Source organism: Protopterus annectens, chromosome 7.part1 (assembly GCF_019279795.1).
Source record: "Protopterus annectens isolate FY-2018-M chromosome 7.part1, PAN1.0, whole genome shotgun sequence".
In the NCBI taxonomy this organism is placed as follows: Eukaryota; Metazoa; Chordata; order Ceratodontiformes; family Protopteridae; genus Protopterus; species Protopterus annectens.
The window spans coordinates 139,026,290-139,042,005 of NC_056740.1; the positions used below are offsets into that span (position 1 = coordinate 139,026,290).

Consider the following 15,716-nt stretch of genomic DNA (forward strand, 5'->3'; position numbering starts at 1 on the left):
GATCTGGCCAACCGTTTGCCATTGGCAGAGTGTGGAAATAGAATTTGTATCCCTGTGATGCTATGTTTAGTACCCACTTGTCCTGGGTTATTAACCTCCAATTTTGAGCAAAAAGTGCTAACTTTCCCCCTAAGGGTGCTGCCAAAAGATAAGTGCTTGGTGTAGGCAGAGGGAAGTCATTGGGACTGTTTTCTGTAGGTTTGCACTTTATCTTCTCCAGATTTGGAGGTAGAAGCGCACCATTACTTTCACTTGTATGAATCTTGCGCCTGGTATCTGGAACCCTTAGGGCATCTGGATTTGCCCCTTTGAGCTCTGTCTGACACAGGAATGGACCAATTCTTTGTAGGCCAGTGTCTACTGAATCTTGGTGGCTGCACTTGTAAGAAGTCTTTAACAGTTTGCATAGACTTAGCTTTGTCTTCCATTTTCTTTAAAACCTCTTCTGCCTCAACACCAAAGTATCATGCTGGAAAAGTACATCTAGCAATGTAGCTTTAACATGATCAGGCAAATTTTGTTCCTTTAGCCAGGCATGTCTCCTAATCACAGATCCAGTAACTGCGGCCCTGCAGGAGGCCTCTAAGGAGTCAAAACCATATTGCAAAGTATGCTTTCCAACCTGTTCAGCTGCATGCAATAATTCCTGCAATTCTTTATTTCTTGCACATTCAGAAATCATTTTCTGTTTCAGCAATCCCATAACATGTTGTTGATACTTAAGCATATGAAATTGACAGTTTAAGGCTGTGATTACCAGGTTGCAGATGTATAAACCTTTTTCCCCAGGTGTACAGTGCCCTTGAATCTCTGTCATAGGGGGTAGGATTTTTTGCTGTTGAGGCCTTAACTCCCTTTGGACCCTGTGAAATAGTTTCAGGATCAGCAGCAGGGTTTCTAAATAAAAATGTATGTGAGTCAGGGACCCTGTAATATCTGTCAGGCTTACTGGGAGCCGAAGGTAAGGAGTCAGGGGTCAAGCTTGACTCTGAAAACACATCCACAATGTCTAAAACAGGGGGGATGGCTAAAGGCCTGTGCTGAGGGAGAAGGAAATCCCTGAGCCTCTTTTTTGATTCTGAGAAATCTTGACTCTCCCAGAGAAAATGTTCCCTCAAAGTATGCAAGGTTTCCCCAAATGAATAATCCTCAGGAGGAGAAGCAGATGGTATAGCCTCCTCTGCATCAGAATCCTCATAGGGAGGTAAAGATAATTCCTGATCAGAAGAGGAATCAGAAGAAATAGAAACCTGTTCTGAAGATTCATAATCAGTGTCTTGCCTAGGCCTCTTATCTGGAGGTGGATGGGTACCCCTGATCAAGGTAATAAGGTCTTCAGCCATTTTGATCATCTGTTTTTTAGGCATAGAGGCCTGTGCACGTGGCTCATGCATCATCTTTTAGTTTTAGAAGTTGCTTTTGTCTTTGGTTTTGCAGCTGTCGGTTTGATATACAAATGTTGAGGTCTGACACCCTCAGAAGCCGTTGCCTGCTCATTGGCTCCGGACCCATCCGAGGGAGATACATCCATCGGTCCAAACCTTGAGTATCTTGCAGCATGCCGGACTCCGCATAGGTGTCAGTAGAGGCCTGCGACTCGAAGGTAGCGGGTATCACGGGCTGCAAAATTGCCTCACTGAGTACCGGCGAACCGACTGGCTTAGGAGAAGCTTCGTCGGTTTTTGATCTCTACTGCCTTTCTCTGTCATTTTCTTTCCATTTTTTTATGTACTCCGGTAGTCAGACTGTTATCAGATGACATTTCCGGGAAGTTAAATCCGTTTCCAAAATACTTTGAGGCAAAAATATACCGACGTTTAATAGTGCATTGGTTAAATCTAGCACAAAACTGACAGCCAGGCACATTGTGATCAGGGCCTAGGCAAGGAATACAGTATAAATGGAAATCCTTATGAGGTATTTGCGTCCCACAAGTAATACAATTATTAACTTTTTCTGACATCGGTATGGAGCAAGAAAAAAGTTTCCCCAATGGGGTTCTTCGCTTTAGTGAAGACTTCGGTCCTGAAACTCAAACTTGAATATTTCAGTAGTCAGCCGACCAGCAATTGCGAAATGCTTCTGCTTCGGGCACCGCACGGCAAGAAAGACTAAAGAAAATGGCATTGGCTGCATGTTTTATACCCCTGACAACCTGACGTCATGGAAGAGGAGACAGCAACCGATGCAGGGCTCAAGACTTTGGAATTCAGGCCGACTGAGGGCAACCTGCCAGCAGATTACCCAAATGTAATGACTGCAACAGTGAAACACGAAGAACATCTGGTATTGCAAATAGCCTGCTTTGAAGCGGAGGTATCTTCTGCAAGATTCCCTGATTGGGATATGCAGGTAAGCCTCTTAAGTCTAGAGTTACCAACCAGGCATCTTTGCCTAGCATAGGAAGTAACTGTTGAAGAGTCAGCATCTTGAATTTTAGAATGTCCAGAAATGTGTTTAGAGTAGATAAGTCCAGAATTGGACGCCATGATTTGTCTTTTCTGGGTACCAGGAAAAGTCTTGAATACAAATCTTGTCCCTTTCCCTCTATTGGGACTGGGTGAATAGCTCCCATGTTCATGAGAGACCGTACTTGTTTCTGGGCCTCTGCCCACTGATTTGGGGGCAGGTATGGCCATCCGTTTGGGATTGGCAATGTGTGGAAATGAAATCTGTATCCCTGGGATACTATATTTAAAAACCATTTGTCCAGGGTTATAAGTTGCCAGTTTCTTACATGAAGAGCCAGTTTTCCCCCAAAGGGGCGACTGAAAGGTAAGTGCTTGGTAAGTGTAGATGGAAGTCATTGAGATTACTTACTATAGGGAGGTGCCTTGTTGTTTCCAGATTTGGAGGAGGCACCCCATTGTTTTGTTCTAAAAGTCCCTTGGGACTGAAACCTGGAACCTTTGGAATGTCTGGGTTTGACTTGAGTGGCTCTCGAAGGAACTGGAAAGGACCAGTTCTTAGTAGGCCAGTGCCTACTAAATCTTGGAGGTTGCACTAATAAGAAATCTTTCACAGTTTGCATAGATTTAGCTTTATCTTCCATCTTTTTTAAAACTTCTTCAGCCTTATTACCAAAGAGATGGTCCTGTTGTAAAGAAGCATCCAAAAATTTTGCTTTAACATGATCAGGCAGAGTTTGCTCTTTGAGCCAAGCATGCCTTTTTATCACAGAGCCAGTTACAGCAGCCCTGCAAGAGGCCTCCAAAGAATCAAAACCACATTGCAAAGTATGTTTTCCAACTTGTTCAGCTGAATGCAATAAATCCTGTAAATCTTTATTTTCCACACAGTCAGAAATCAACATCAGTTTCTGTTTATGCAGACCCATGATATGCTGCTGGTATTTAAGCATATGAAATTGACAGTTTAAAGCCCTGATTGCCAAGGTTGCAGAAGTGTAAACCTTCTTACCCCATCTATCCAGCACCCTGGAATCTCTATCAGAAGGGTAGGATTTTAGCAGTAGAGGCCTTAATTCCCTTGGGACCCTGAGAAACTGTTTCAGGATCAGCAATAGGATTTTTGAAAAGGAATTTGTGGGAGTCAGGAACCCTGTAGTATCTGTCTGGCTTACAAGGAGCCGGAGGCAGAGAATCAGGAGCCATACTAAATTCTGAAAAAACATCAACAATGTCTAGGACAGGAGGTATAGCCAAAGGCCTATGCTGAGGAAGAAGAAGAAAATCCCTAAGTCTCTTTTTAGATTCAGAGAAATCCTGACTTTCCCAGTGGAAATGTTCCCATAAGGTATGTAAAGTCTCCCCAAAAGAAAAATCGTCACGGGGAGAAGCAGAAGGAATAGAATCTTCTGCATCAGAGTCCTCATAAGTAGGTATAGACAAATCCTGTTCATTAGAAGAGTCAGAAGAAATAGAATCCTGCTCAGAAGATTCATAATCAATGTCTTGCCTAGGTCTCTTAGAAAGGGGGGGGGGGTGGCTACCCCTGACCAGAGTAATTAAATCTTCAGCCATTTTGATCATTTTTTTTAGGCACAGGGGCCTGCACATGGGGCCCAGGCATCATTTTTTTGGCACAGGGGGCTGCACATGGGGCCCAGGCATTATTTTTTTGACATAGATTTAGATTTTGGCCTTAGGTTTGAAGATGGCATCAGTCTAATTTACAAATCTGTAGGCCTGAAAACACCCTCAGAAGCCGGTGCCTGCACAACGGCTCTGGATCCATCTAAGGTAGAGACATCCATGGGTTCCATAACTGAAGCATCTCGTGGCATACCGGACTCCGAATGGGTCTCAGGAGAGGCCTGCAAATCAGAAGTAGTGGGTATCAGGGGCTGGAAAGTGCCTGAGTACCGGCGACTGGTTTAGGAGAAGCGTTGTCGTCAGTTTTGGACCTCGACGGCCTGTCTCTTTTTCTTTGCGTTTTTTTAGGTATTCCGGTAGTAGCATTGCTAACCGATGACATTTCTGGATAATTAAAGCGTGAGCCAAAATATTTACACGCAAAATTATACCGACGTTTAATAGTGCGTTGATTAAATAAAGCACAAAACCAACAGCAAGGTTAGTTGTGGTCAGGGTCTAGGCAAGGAATACAGTACAAATGAAAATCCTTATGAGGTATTTGCTTCCCACAAGTAATGAAATTATTAACTTTTACTGACATCGGTAAGGAGCAAGAAAAAGTTCCCCCAACGGGGTACTTAGCTTTTTAGTTGAAGACTTCAGTTCTGAAATTCAAAAATTAAAATTTCAGGAGTCAGCCGACTGGCACTTGTGAACTGCTTCTGCTTCGGGCACCGCGCGGCAAGAAAGATTGATGTAATGGCGTCGGCTGCATGTTTTATACCCCTGATGACCTGACGTCATGGAAAAAGGGACAGCAACCGACGCAGGACCCAAGACTTTATTAATCAGGCTGACTGAGGGCAACCTGCCAGCAGATTACCCAAATGTAATGACTGCAACACTGAAACACGAAGAACATTGGGTGGAGGCAGTCAAGAAGTGCTGGGGCTGGCTAGTATGTCCTGCAGGACTGCTGTTGGAAAACCCGCCCTGGATTTGGAAAAGATAGGCAGGTGATAATGCTTGGTGATGGTGTGAACAGAACTCCAGGTAGCAGATGCCAGAATGTCCCTGGTAGGGTCACCCTTGAGGAATGCTATAGAGGTTGAAGTTGCCCTAGTGGAATGCGTTCTGACCCCCAGAGGGGGTGGTTTCCCATGGTGTTTGTAACAGAAATGGATACAGTGTGCTATCCATTTGGAGATGGTTTGTTTTGATATGGCTTTCCCTCTGCCCCTGGTGCAAAGCTAACTAGTAACTGGTCAGATTTCCTGAAAGGTGGAATCTGAGCTCCCTGTGCATGTCTAAAGAGTGCAGGATCCTTTCCCCTTTATTTTGAGGGTTAGGGAAAAAGGTTAGCAAATGGATAGATTGGTTAAGAGCCACACTGGACACCACCTTAGGCATAAAAGTGGGGTTAGTCCTCAGGGAGACCCTGTCAGCATGAAAAGTAATGGAAGAGTTCCACAGCCATAGACACTCTTCTAGCTGAAGTGATGGCCAGAAGCAAGGCTGTCTAGCTGAAGTGATGGCCAGAAGCAAGGCTGTTTTCCAAGACAGGAATTTTAAGTCTGCTGATGCTGCAGGCTCAAAGGGGGTAGTGTGAGCTTTTCAAGCACAAAGTTAAGGTCCCAAGCAGGGCTGGGTGTTCTCCTTGGTGGCCTTAAGTTGCTGGCACCTCTCAGGAACTGTTTGAGGAGAGGATGAGAGAAGAGAGGTGGCTCAGTGCTGTAATGGGCAGAGATGGCAGAGGCATGGATCTAAATGGAAGAGAAGGATAGGCCTCTGTGGAGATTCGCTAGGTAATCCACGGTGAGAGGTAAGGAGGGCAGTGCTGTGTCCACTCCTTTAGAGTGAATCCAGGAACAATACCTCTTCCACTTACCAGCATAGGATTTCCTTGTACTGGGTCTTCTGGCTTCAAGAATGACGTTCAGCACCTGCTTGTTTGGCTGGCCACTGGAGGAGAATTTAAGGAACAAGTCAGGCTACAAGGCTCAGTGTTTGCAGTTGCGGATGCAAGATCAGTCCCCCCTGCGGAGTGAGGAGGGTTGGGATCTGGGGTAAGTGCCATGGTGGCTCTGGTGACAGACTGCGCAGTAGAGGGTACCGGTGTTGGTGTGGCCAGTCTGGAGCACTCAGGATTGCCCTTGCTCTTTCCGGTCTTATCTTGAGTAATAAATACTCTTGCAAGAAGAGGGGGGGAATGCAGAGAGAGGTTTACCCACTGGAAGGATAGGGCATCCACTTTCCAGGCCCTGCTGTGAGGTGTCCTGGTGCAGAATTTGCTGAGCTTGTGATTTTAGGGGGATGCAAACAGGTCCACCTTTGGGGCCCCCATTTCTGGGTTAGAAGGCTGAAGGTGTTGGAAGCCTAATTGCCACTCATGTGGGTCTAGGAGATTTCTGCTTAAGTCATCTGCCAGAGATTTTTGTTTGCCTGGCAAGAATTGAGCTTGCAGATGAATATGAATGGCCAAAGCAGTGTTCCACAGGGTCATGGCTAGCCTGCAGAGTGGGTTTCCCCCTGCTTGTTGATCACTGTGGTGTTGTCGGTTTTTATTAGCAAGGGCCCTGGTGAGAGTAGTGATCTGAAAGCTGTCAGAGTGTGTTGAACAGCTAGCATCTCCTATTGGTTTGATGTGCAGATGAATTTGTCTTGGGCTCCAGTGGCCCTGAATGCACTTGTACAGATGTGCCCCCCCCAGGCACAGTCTGATGCGTCTGTGGTTAGGGTCTGGGTGGCATGGGGTTGTGTAAAGGTTAGCCCCTTGTTGTGGTTGCATGCTGCTGCCCACCAAAGAAACACTGTCCTTAGACAAGGTATGATGGTTTCCAGGTCCTGAGAATGTTGGCACCAAAAACTTTAAGTACAATTGGTTTCCTTATATGCATTCTGGCATCTGGAATTAGTAGAATGCAAGAGGCCATGAACCCTAGAGCCTACATGATTTTCCTTGCTGATAGCTGGGTTTTGGTGGCTATTTGAGCAAAGCAGCCTGTTAGATAGGCTTGTTTTTCTGGAGTAAGGAATGCCATCTGGGACGCTGTGTCCAAGCTTGCTCCCACGAATACAATCGTTTGACTGGGGAGTAGTTTTGATTTCTTTTCGTTGAGGGCCTCCTTGGCCCTCTTCAAAAGGAACATTAACGACTGGATGGGAGAAAGGAAATTCACCCCAGGGATCATGTCAGTCGCCCTTCTAGATGGGTCCAGGGAAGTAAACAGTGTGAGAAGAAATAGCCAGGGAATTGTTATGGCTAGGCTTGTATAGGACCTAGGGCCGATAGCCTAGTACCAACCTATGAACGTACAGTGTACCCCGGGGAGGTTAGAAGGTCCTTTACAAATGTCAGGTGCTGCAACAGCTTTTCCTGACGTCTGCCTAAATCAGGCAATCATCCAATTAAGGGTATATTTGAATCTTTCTGTCGGCAATAGGCAATGGCTGGAGCCAGGTATTTTGTGAAGACTCTGGGAACAGTGGATAAGCCAAAGGGAAGTGCAGAGAACCGATAATGCACAGATCCTGCCGTGAAGCATAGATATTTCTTGCATGAGTATAGGGATGTGCAGATAGGCTTCCTTTAGGTCTAGGGTGGCTAACCAGGCATCTTTGGACAGCATAGGAAGAAGCTGCTGAAGGGTGAGCATTTTGAATTTTGGTACCACAAGGAAGGTGTTGAGAATGGAAAGTTCTAAGATTGGGCGCCAGGTGCCCTCTTTTCTGGATACCAGGAAAAGTCTGGAATAAAACCCTTGACCTATCTGTTCTGCAGGAACAGGCTGAATTGCCCTTATGGAGAGCATCGATTGAACTTGGTTTTGTGCCTCTGCCCACTGGTTTGGAGGAAGGTCTAGGAACCCTTTTGGGGTTGGAAGTGTGCGGAAATAGAATTTGTATGTTGAGGACCCATCTGTCTTTTGTGATGGAAGTCCAGTTTTTTGCATTGTGGGCAAGTTTTCCTCCTAGGGGCATGAGCAATTGGGCAGAGGTAAGGAGAGGAGTTGAGAAGTCATTATGAATTAATTCCATAAGGGGGTGGCTTAGAAGTGGTGGCACTCCATTGCTTAGATCTCTGCATACCCTAAGACTGTAATGTGGGGGGGGGTCTGTTTCCCCTGGGCCTAGTGTGACATGGCCTAGAGGGGGCTGGAAAGGACCAATGTTTCGAGGGGCAATGCCTACTGAATCTTGGAGGCTGCACTTGCAAAAAAATATTTTGACTGTCTGCATAGACTAAGCCTTTTCATCCATCTTTTTTAGAACCTCTTCTGCTTTGGTGCCAAACAGATTGTCCTTGTTCAAAGGAGCGTCCAGTAATTTTGATTTGACATGGTCTAGCAAGGTCTGGCTCCTTAAGCCAAGCATGCCTTCTAAGTACAGAACCTGTGACTGCTGCCCTGCAAGATGCTTCTAGGGTGTCAAACCAACATTGCAGAGTATGCTTGCTGACTTGGCTTGCAGAATGCATTAACTCCTGTAATTCTTTATTTTCTGCACAATGAGGAAAGGTAAGTAATTTTTGCTTAATAAGTTCTATAATATGTTGCTGGTATTTCAGCATGTGGAACTGGCAATTCAATGCTCTAATGGCGACAGTTCAATGCTCTAATGGCAAGAGTTGCAGAGGTGTATACTTTTTTACCCCATCTAAAGCTCGGGAATCCCTGCCCAAAGTGGTGGGATTCTAAGCTGTAGTTGCTTTTATACCTTAAGTCCCTTGGGAGATGACCTCTGGGTCAGCAGTAGGATTTTTGAAAAGAAATTTGCGAGAGTCAGGGGACTCTGTAGTACCTGTCTGGTGTCCTTGGAGCAGGGGGTAAAGTAACAGGAATTAGATTGGATTCTATAAAAACATCATCCACAACATCCAGAACTGCAGGGATAGCTAAGGGCCTATGCTGTGGCAAATCTAAAAATTCCCTGAGTCTCTTTTTGGACTGAGGACAATCCTGGCAGTCCCAGTGAAAATGCTCTCAAAGTATGCAGGGTCTCACCAAAAGAAAAATCCTCTGGAGGGGAAGTAGAAGGAATGGATTCCTCTGCATCTGAATCCTCATAAGCAGATAAAGGCATGTCTTCATATTCAGAAACCTCAGAATCGGACTCCTGGTCAGTTAAAGCTGCTGGTGACAGGTCTCTTTCTCTTAGCAGGGGAAGGCTGGCTTCCCTCTAATCAGCATTATCAGGTCTTCTGCCATTTTAAGCATTTGAGATTGAGGTAAGGAAGCAGGTACTTCAGTTTGGGTTGTCATTTTTTTAGGTGTAGGTCGTACTCTTGGCCTTCAAAACCCAGTAGTTTTAGACAGAACTGAAGACGTGAAAGAAGGCATCGGTTTGTGTCGAACATCAGTAATGCGAAGAACTTCCTCGGAAGCTGGTACTCGCACAGCGGCTCCGGACCCAATCAAGGTAGGGACATCTGCAGGTTCCGTAGTCAAAGAAGAGTCTTGCGGCAAAATGGACTCCGAACGGGACTCAGTAGAGGCTTGCGAATCCATAGAAGAGGGCATCAGGGGCTGCAAAAGCACCTCACTGAGTACCGGCGAACTGATGACATGTTTAACGGAAGCGTCGGCAGTTTTGGATCTGTGCGGTCTGTCTCTGTCGTTATCCTTACTTTTTTTGGAAGATCGGTAGATGGATCGCTTACCGATGCCATTATGGAGAACGAGAGCGAAAGTATTATTGACAATAAGGATCCGATGACGAATAGTTCAGGTGTTGAACAAAGCACAAAACCGACAGCGAGGTACGTCGTGGTCTGAGCCTAAACAGTTGACGCAGTAAGAATGAAAATCTCGGTGCGGTATTTGCTTTCCACAGGCGAGACAACTTTATCTTTTCCTGACATTGGTAAGAGCAAGAAAAAAGAATCCCCAATGGGGTTCTTGGCTTTAGAAGACTTCAGGATGATTCAATTTGGAATGAAAACTCAGGTATCGGCTGACTGGCACTCGTGCAAACTGCTTCTGCTTTGGGCTCCTCGGCAAGAAAGACTGCTGTAATGGTGTCGGCTGCCTGTTTTTATACCCCTGACGACCTGACGTCAGTCCTGAAGCAACAACCGATGCAGAAATACTAAGTCTCTGGTATTTGGGCCGACTGATGGCTACCTGCAGGCAGATAACCCAAGTGGGATGACTGCAACTATGAAACACGAAGAACATCCATATGTATAGATAGTATTTTAAGACAAACAATTTAGAATTCTGATATATTTGTGTTAAACTTTTTTACACTTTTAACAAAAGGACCACATAAGGTGGACATGTTTTTTGAGTCCAAGTTTCTTTAATTCTGAGCTGACTTTAATTAACTTGATGATGCCATTTGACTGTTATTTAAATGCTATTCTATTTGCCAGTTCTTTTGTTTTTTGATGAAGTCCTTGAACGACTCTGACGAAAGTGCTAAACTTTAAATACGTGATTATTAATGTTCATTTTATTTTATTCCACCTCCGTGCTACTTACTATTTTACTATAACTCAACTTCAAGGATGTGGTCTGGTTTCTGAGCTACGTGTGTGGTTAATCAGTTTATTTTTTCAGTTTGGAATCCATTTAGTGTTTGGTTAGTGTTATCACTCTATGCCAGGGAGCCAAGTGTATATGTACACATAAAATGAGTGTAGGTTTTTCAGCCAACATCTGTTTAGTCAACCTCTTTTGGTCAACTAAACAGATGGTCGAGACAGGCGTGTGAGCCTGCACAATTCTCTGCTTTTGGCTAACTTTCCCCGATTTTGTATGATCTTGGAGTCAGTATAAAAAAATTATAAACATATATATATATATCTATATATGTGTGTGTGTGTGCATGTACATATAAATATACACACACACACATAATATATACATACCCAGTGGACATAAAAAGTGTACACACCCCTGTTAAAATGCCATGTTTTTGTGATATAAAAAAATGAGACCACAACAAATCATTTCAAATCTTTTCCCACCTTTAATGTGACCTACAACCTGCACAATTCAATTGAAAAACAAACAAATCTGTTAGGGAAAAAATATAAAAAATTAAAAACGTACAATAAGCTGGTTGCACACCCTTAAACTAATACTTTGTTGAAGCACCTTTTGATTTAATTACAGCATTAAGTCTTCTTGGGTACACACACCTGCCATCAATTAAAGAGACTCTGATTAACCCCAAATAAAGTTTACTTGTCCTAGCAGGATTTTCCTGACATTTACTCACAGTTGCCTGCTACAGCAAAAGCCACAGTTCAGAGAGAGCTTACAAAGCATCAAAGGGATCTCATTGTTGAAAGGTATCAGTCAGGAGAAGAGTACAAAAAAATTTCCACAACACTGGATATACCATGGAACACAGTGAAGACAATCATCAAAACATGGACAAAATATGGGACAACAGTGACGTTGCAAAGAACTGGCTGTTCCTCCAGAATTGATGAAAAGACAAGATGAAAACTGGCCAGGGAGGCTGCCAAGAGACCAACAACAACACTGAAGGAGCTGCAGGAATTTACGGCAAGTACTGGTTGTGTGCTACATCTGACAACAATCTCCTCTACTCTCTATATGTCTGGACTACGGGATACGGTTGCAAGACGGAAGTCTTTTCTTACACAGAAAAAATCCAGGCCCAGCTAAAATTTGCAAAACAATACACCAAGACTCCCAAAAGCATGTGAGAAAAAGTGTTACGGTGTGATGAGAACAAGGTTGAACTTTCTGGCCAAAATTCCAAAAGGTATGTTTAGCGCAAAAACACTCTGCATCTTCAAAAGAACACCATCCCCGTGGTGAACCATGGTGGTGGCAGTATCATGCTTTGGGGTTGTTTTTCTTCAGCTGGAACTGGGGCTTTAGTCAAGGTGGAAGGAATTACAAATATTTCCAAATACCAGACACTCTTGGCCCAAAACCTACAGGCGTCTGCTATAAAGCCGAAGAGGAATTTAACCTTTCAACACAATGACCCCAAGCATACATCCAAATCAACAAAATAATGGCTTCACCAGAACAAACTTAAAGCAGTGGAATGGCCCAGCCAGAGCCTAGACCTAAATCCAATAGAAAATCTGTGGGATGACCTGATGATGGTTGTGCACAAACGATGCCCTCGCAATCTGACAGATTTGGAGCGCTTTTGCAAGAAAAAGTAAATCCAATAGAAAATCTATGGGGTGATCCGATGATGGCTGTGCACAAGAGATGCCCTTGCAATCTGACAGATTTGGAGCGCTTTTGCAAGAAAAAGTGGGCAAATATTGCCAAGTCAAGATGTGCCATGCTGATAAGACACCTACCCAAGAAGACTGAATGCTGTAATTAAATCAAAAGGTGCTTCAACAAAGTATTAGTTTAAGGGTGTGCACATTTATGCAACCAGCTTATTGTACATTTTTTATTTTTTAAATGTTTTTTCCCTATCAGATTTGTTTGTTTTTCAATTAAAATTTATAGGTTATAGGTCACATTAAAGGTGGGAAAAGTTTTGAAATGATTTATTGTGGTCTATATATGTATGTATGTATGTATGTATGTATATATATATATATATATATATATATATATATATATATATATATATATATATATATATATATATATATACACACACACACACACATACGCACATATATATATATATATATATATATATATATATAAACTATATCTATATGTAGCTATACAAGTAATCACATATATTTGGGGGTGGGTGCACAGGAGGCTTGTCCCATACAAAAAATATTTAAAAAAAAAATTTTGCCTGCACTGAGGTTGTGTTTTTGGCTCATGCATAGTAGGGCTTCGACATCTGTGTCTGTCAACAAAAGCAAGAAAAATCACGTGAAAACTTACCCAACAGTATACAACAACAGAGTAAGCTGTCTCCAGTCAAACTGCTGGATAAAAATACTTCTGCACGATCACTCTTGTCCAGCAGTCCTGTACTGTTCAGACTTTCAGCAAATGACCTCCATAAAATAAATCATTAGGAAAAAACCTGAGCTCACAACTAAACAGAGGCATAAAATGTGATCATCTGGACCCCCTCACCATTTAACACTTCATAAATTTGAAAACACATTGTAAGAGATTTCCTGTTTTATAAACATCGCAGTTCTCATGTGGCACATTTTAATACATTAAAAATATACGGAGAAGTATTCATTATATTTTAATACTTAAAGCATCATTTTATGTACAGTTAACATAAAAAAGGATATCAAATAAGTCTTCAAAATGTAAACACTGCACAGACAATGTCTGTATTTGCCTAAGGTATATTTACAGAACATTTTCAAAAATGTTTATTATAAAACTCTGTATGTACAAATTCAAGGAACATGACCAAGTAAATGCATTCAGTCTTCCACTTAGAAAGCTGTATGTGATCAAATCACAGCTGATATGATCAATATTTTAATACTTCAGCTATGTATTCCACTGTTGTGGAACTTTCAATAAATAACTCTGTACAACCTATGCCAAAAATAAGTCCTATAGACAATACATTTGATTCCTAAATTGCAGAAAACTGGAGAGCATTACCTTCCTTGAGAAAAGAAAAAGAATCACATTGATTACAGAATTTCTGGCCATATATAATTAATGCACAGACTTCATTCTGGAAAGTCTCACTGCACAGTTCATTCCAGTTAAGTGCCATGTAATCCTTCATTTCAAGAACCAGAATCAGAAAAAATGCCTCCACTGACAAAGATATATATGATATACAATACAAAATAAATGCAAATACAGGCACTTCATTTTTTTTTTTTTTTGCCTAGATCTCACAATTCCACTATCAAATTACACATTTACTTATGTGCATGCAATTCTGATAATGCAGAGCAGAGCAATTATTCAAGGTCCTGTAAATTTATAGTGCTGCCAGTAAATTGAGAGTTGTCAGATTCAGGATCATCTTCAGCTGTAGTATGTGGCTCCTATGGGGAGAAAAACATGTTAAATTAAATCACTGCAACAAATAAATCAAATTACTTAACATTAAATCAAATTACTCCATGTGATTCTTAACTATAGAGAAGTTTCCCAATTCAGTCTTCACAGTGGATCTGAGGCAAAGCTGATGGGAGAATAAGCCATACAAATTTTCCAAAAAGCAGAGTTAAATATTTGTTAACACTAACTCTCAAAAGTCCCTTTTCATAAACACAGCAGGTTGCATAGGATTAAGACTACAAGCTGCTTAATGAGTTTCATCCTATAGTCTTAAGGTTTGATTTCTGCAGTATCAATTTACCTGTTGTGTGACTGAGCAAGTTTCTTAACCAGGGAGTACTCCACGATCACCCCTATAGAGGCTTGTGCTTAGTGGGTTTACTCAAGTTAACAAAGAAAGAAAATAAATCAGGAATGTCCTCTGTCATATGTTACAAATAGGGTGACTTTAATATGCCACTGCAAAGTCCTATAAATCTCAGGGCTCATGTTCACAAGGGCCTGACTTTCTGACAAACACTACAATCTCAGCACCTGGGATCCTGTGGAACCAGGGACAATACAAATCCATTAGCAAAATTATAAAATTACAGAAGTGTATTTCTGACAGAGTTAAAGGACATGTTGAGCTTAACTTGTCCATGTGAACAAAAGGAGCATAAACAAAGAGGAAATAAAAAGCCACTGCAGATAACCTTCTTAAATCTTTACTGTACTAACAAACTTAAACAGACACGTATTCAATGTATCAGATATAACTGAGAAAGCCTACTGCAGAGCACATGTGCTCAGCTTAATTTTTTAAAAATACACAGCATCCACAGATTTGTGTGTGTGTGGGGGGGCATACAATGTCGCACGGTGGGGCAGGGACATAGCCAGATCCTGCACTTCCCAGTTCAACTTCCCCCAAGAGGCAATAAGCAAAAATGAAAGACACAAGGAACTGTATGTTGTACACTAACCATAATGTTGGATGCTTTCATCTTCATCTGTCCAGTATGACTTTTGGATCCCTGAGCCACCTGTTGGATATGACCTGGCAAAAAGTACAGTTGTGTACACTTACCATAAATGTAGATGTTTGAGTGTATTCACTGTTGCAGTCATCACCTGTGGGTTATCCCTCGGCCAGCTCAAATACCAGACTCAATGTTTTTTTGCGTCACCTGTAGTCCGACGTCAGTGCTATAAAGCAAGGCAGCCGACATCATTACATCATTTTTTCTTGCTCCAACCCGTCAGAAGCACGAGGAAATAGGGTAAAGTGGTCCTGGTGGCTAAAAGCCACAGGGGGAAGCTTATGTCCCCCCTAGGGAAAGGGGATAAAAGGGGGATGGAGGGAGAGAAACCAGGACTGCAACAGTGAATACACTTGAACATGTACATTAAGTGTACACAACTGTATTATGTTCTTCGTGTTTCACTGTTGCAGTCATCACCTGTGGGAGTATTCCCAAAGCTTAGGAGAGGGGTGGAAGTATAAGTTAGAGCCATAGGCATGGGTCAGCAAGCCCTGCAGAGGCAAACCTGCCCTAGACTTAGAAAAAAGAGGTAGGTGGTAATGCTTTCTAAAGGTATGGACAGAGGTCCAGGTGGCAGCTTCCACGATGTACCTGGTGTGGACTCATCTGAGGAAGGCTGTGGATGTGGATGTTGCCCTAGTGGAATGGGTACGAATAGACTTGGGGGGGGGGTTCCCATGTAGTCTGTAGCA

The 15,716-nt window shown here is 42.8% G+C and overlaps 1 protein-coding gene across 1 annotated transcript in view; it reads right to left on the reverse strand.

Annotated features, from left to right (window-relative positions):
• Positions 1–13,198: 13,198 nt before the first annotated feature.
• The window catches only part of ZXDC (ZXD family zinc finger C), a 1,157,677-nt gene continuing 1,155,159 nt past the window's right edge, over positions 13,199–15,716 (reverse strand). Inside the window, exon 10 of the mRNA XM_044078595.1 lies at positions 13,199–13,983. Within this exon, the coding sequence (XP_043934530.1) occupies positions 13,897–13,983 (87 nt within the window). The 3' untranslated portion in view covers positions 13,199–13,896. The remainder of the gene's footprint in view (positions 13,984–15,716) is intronic.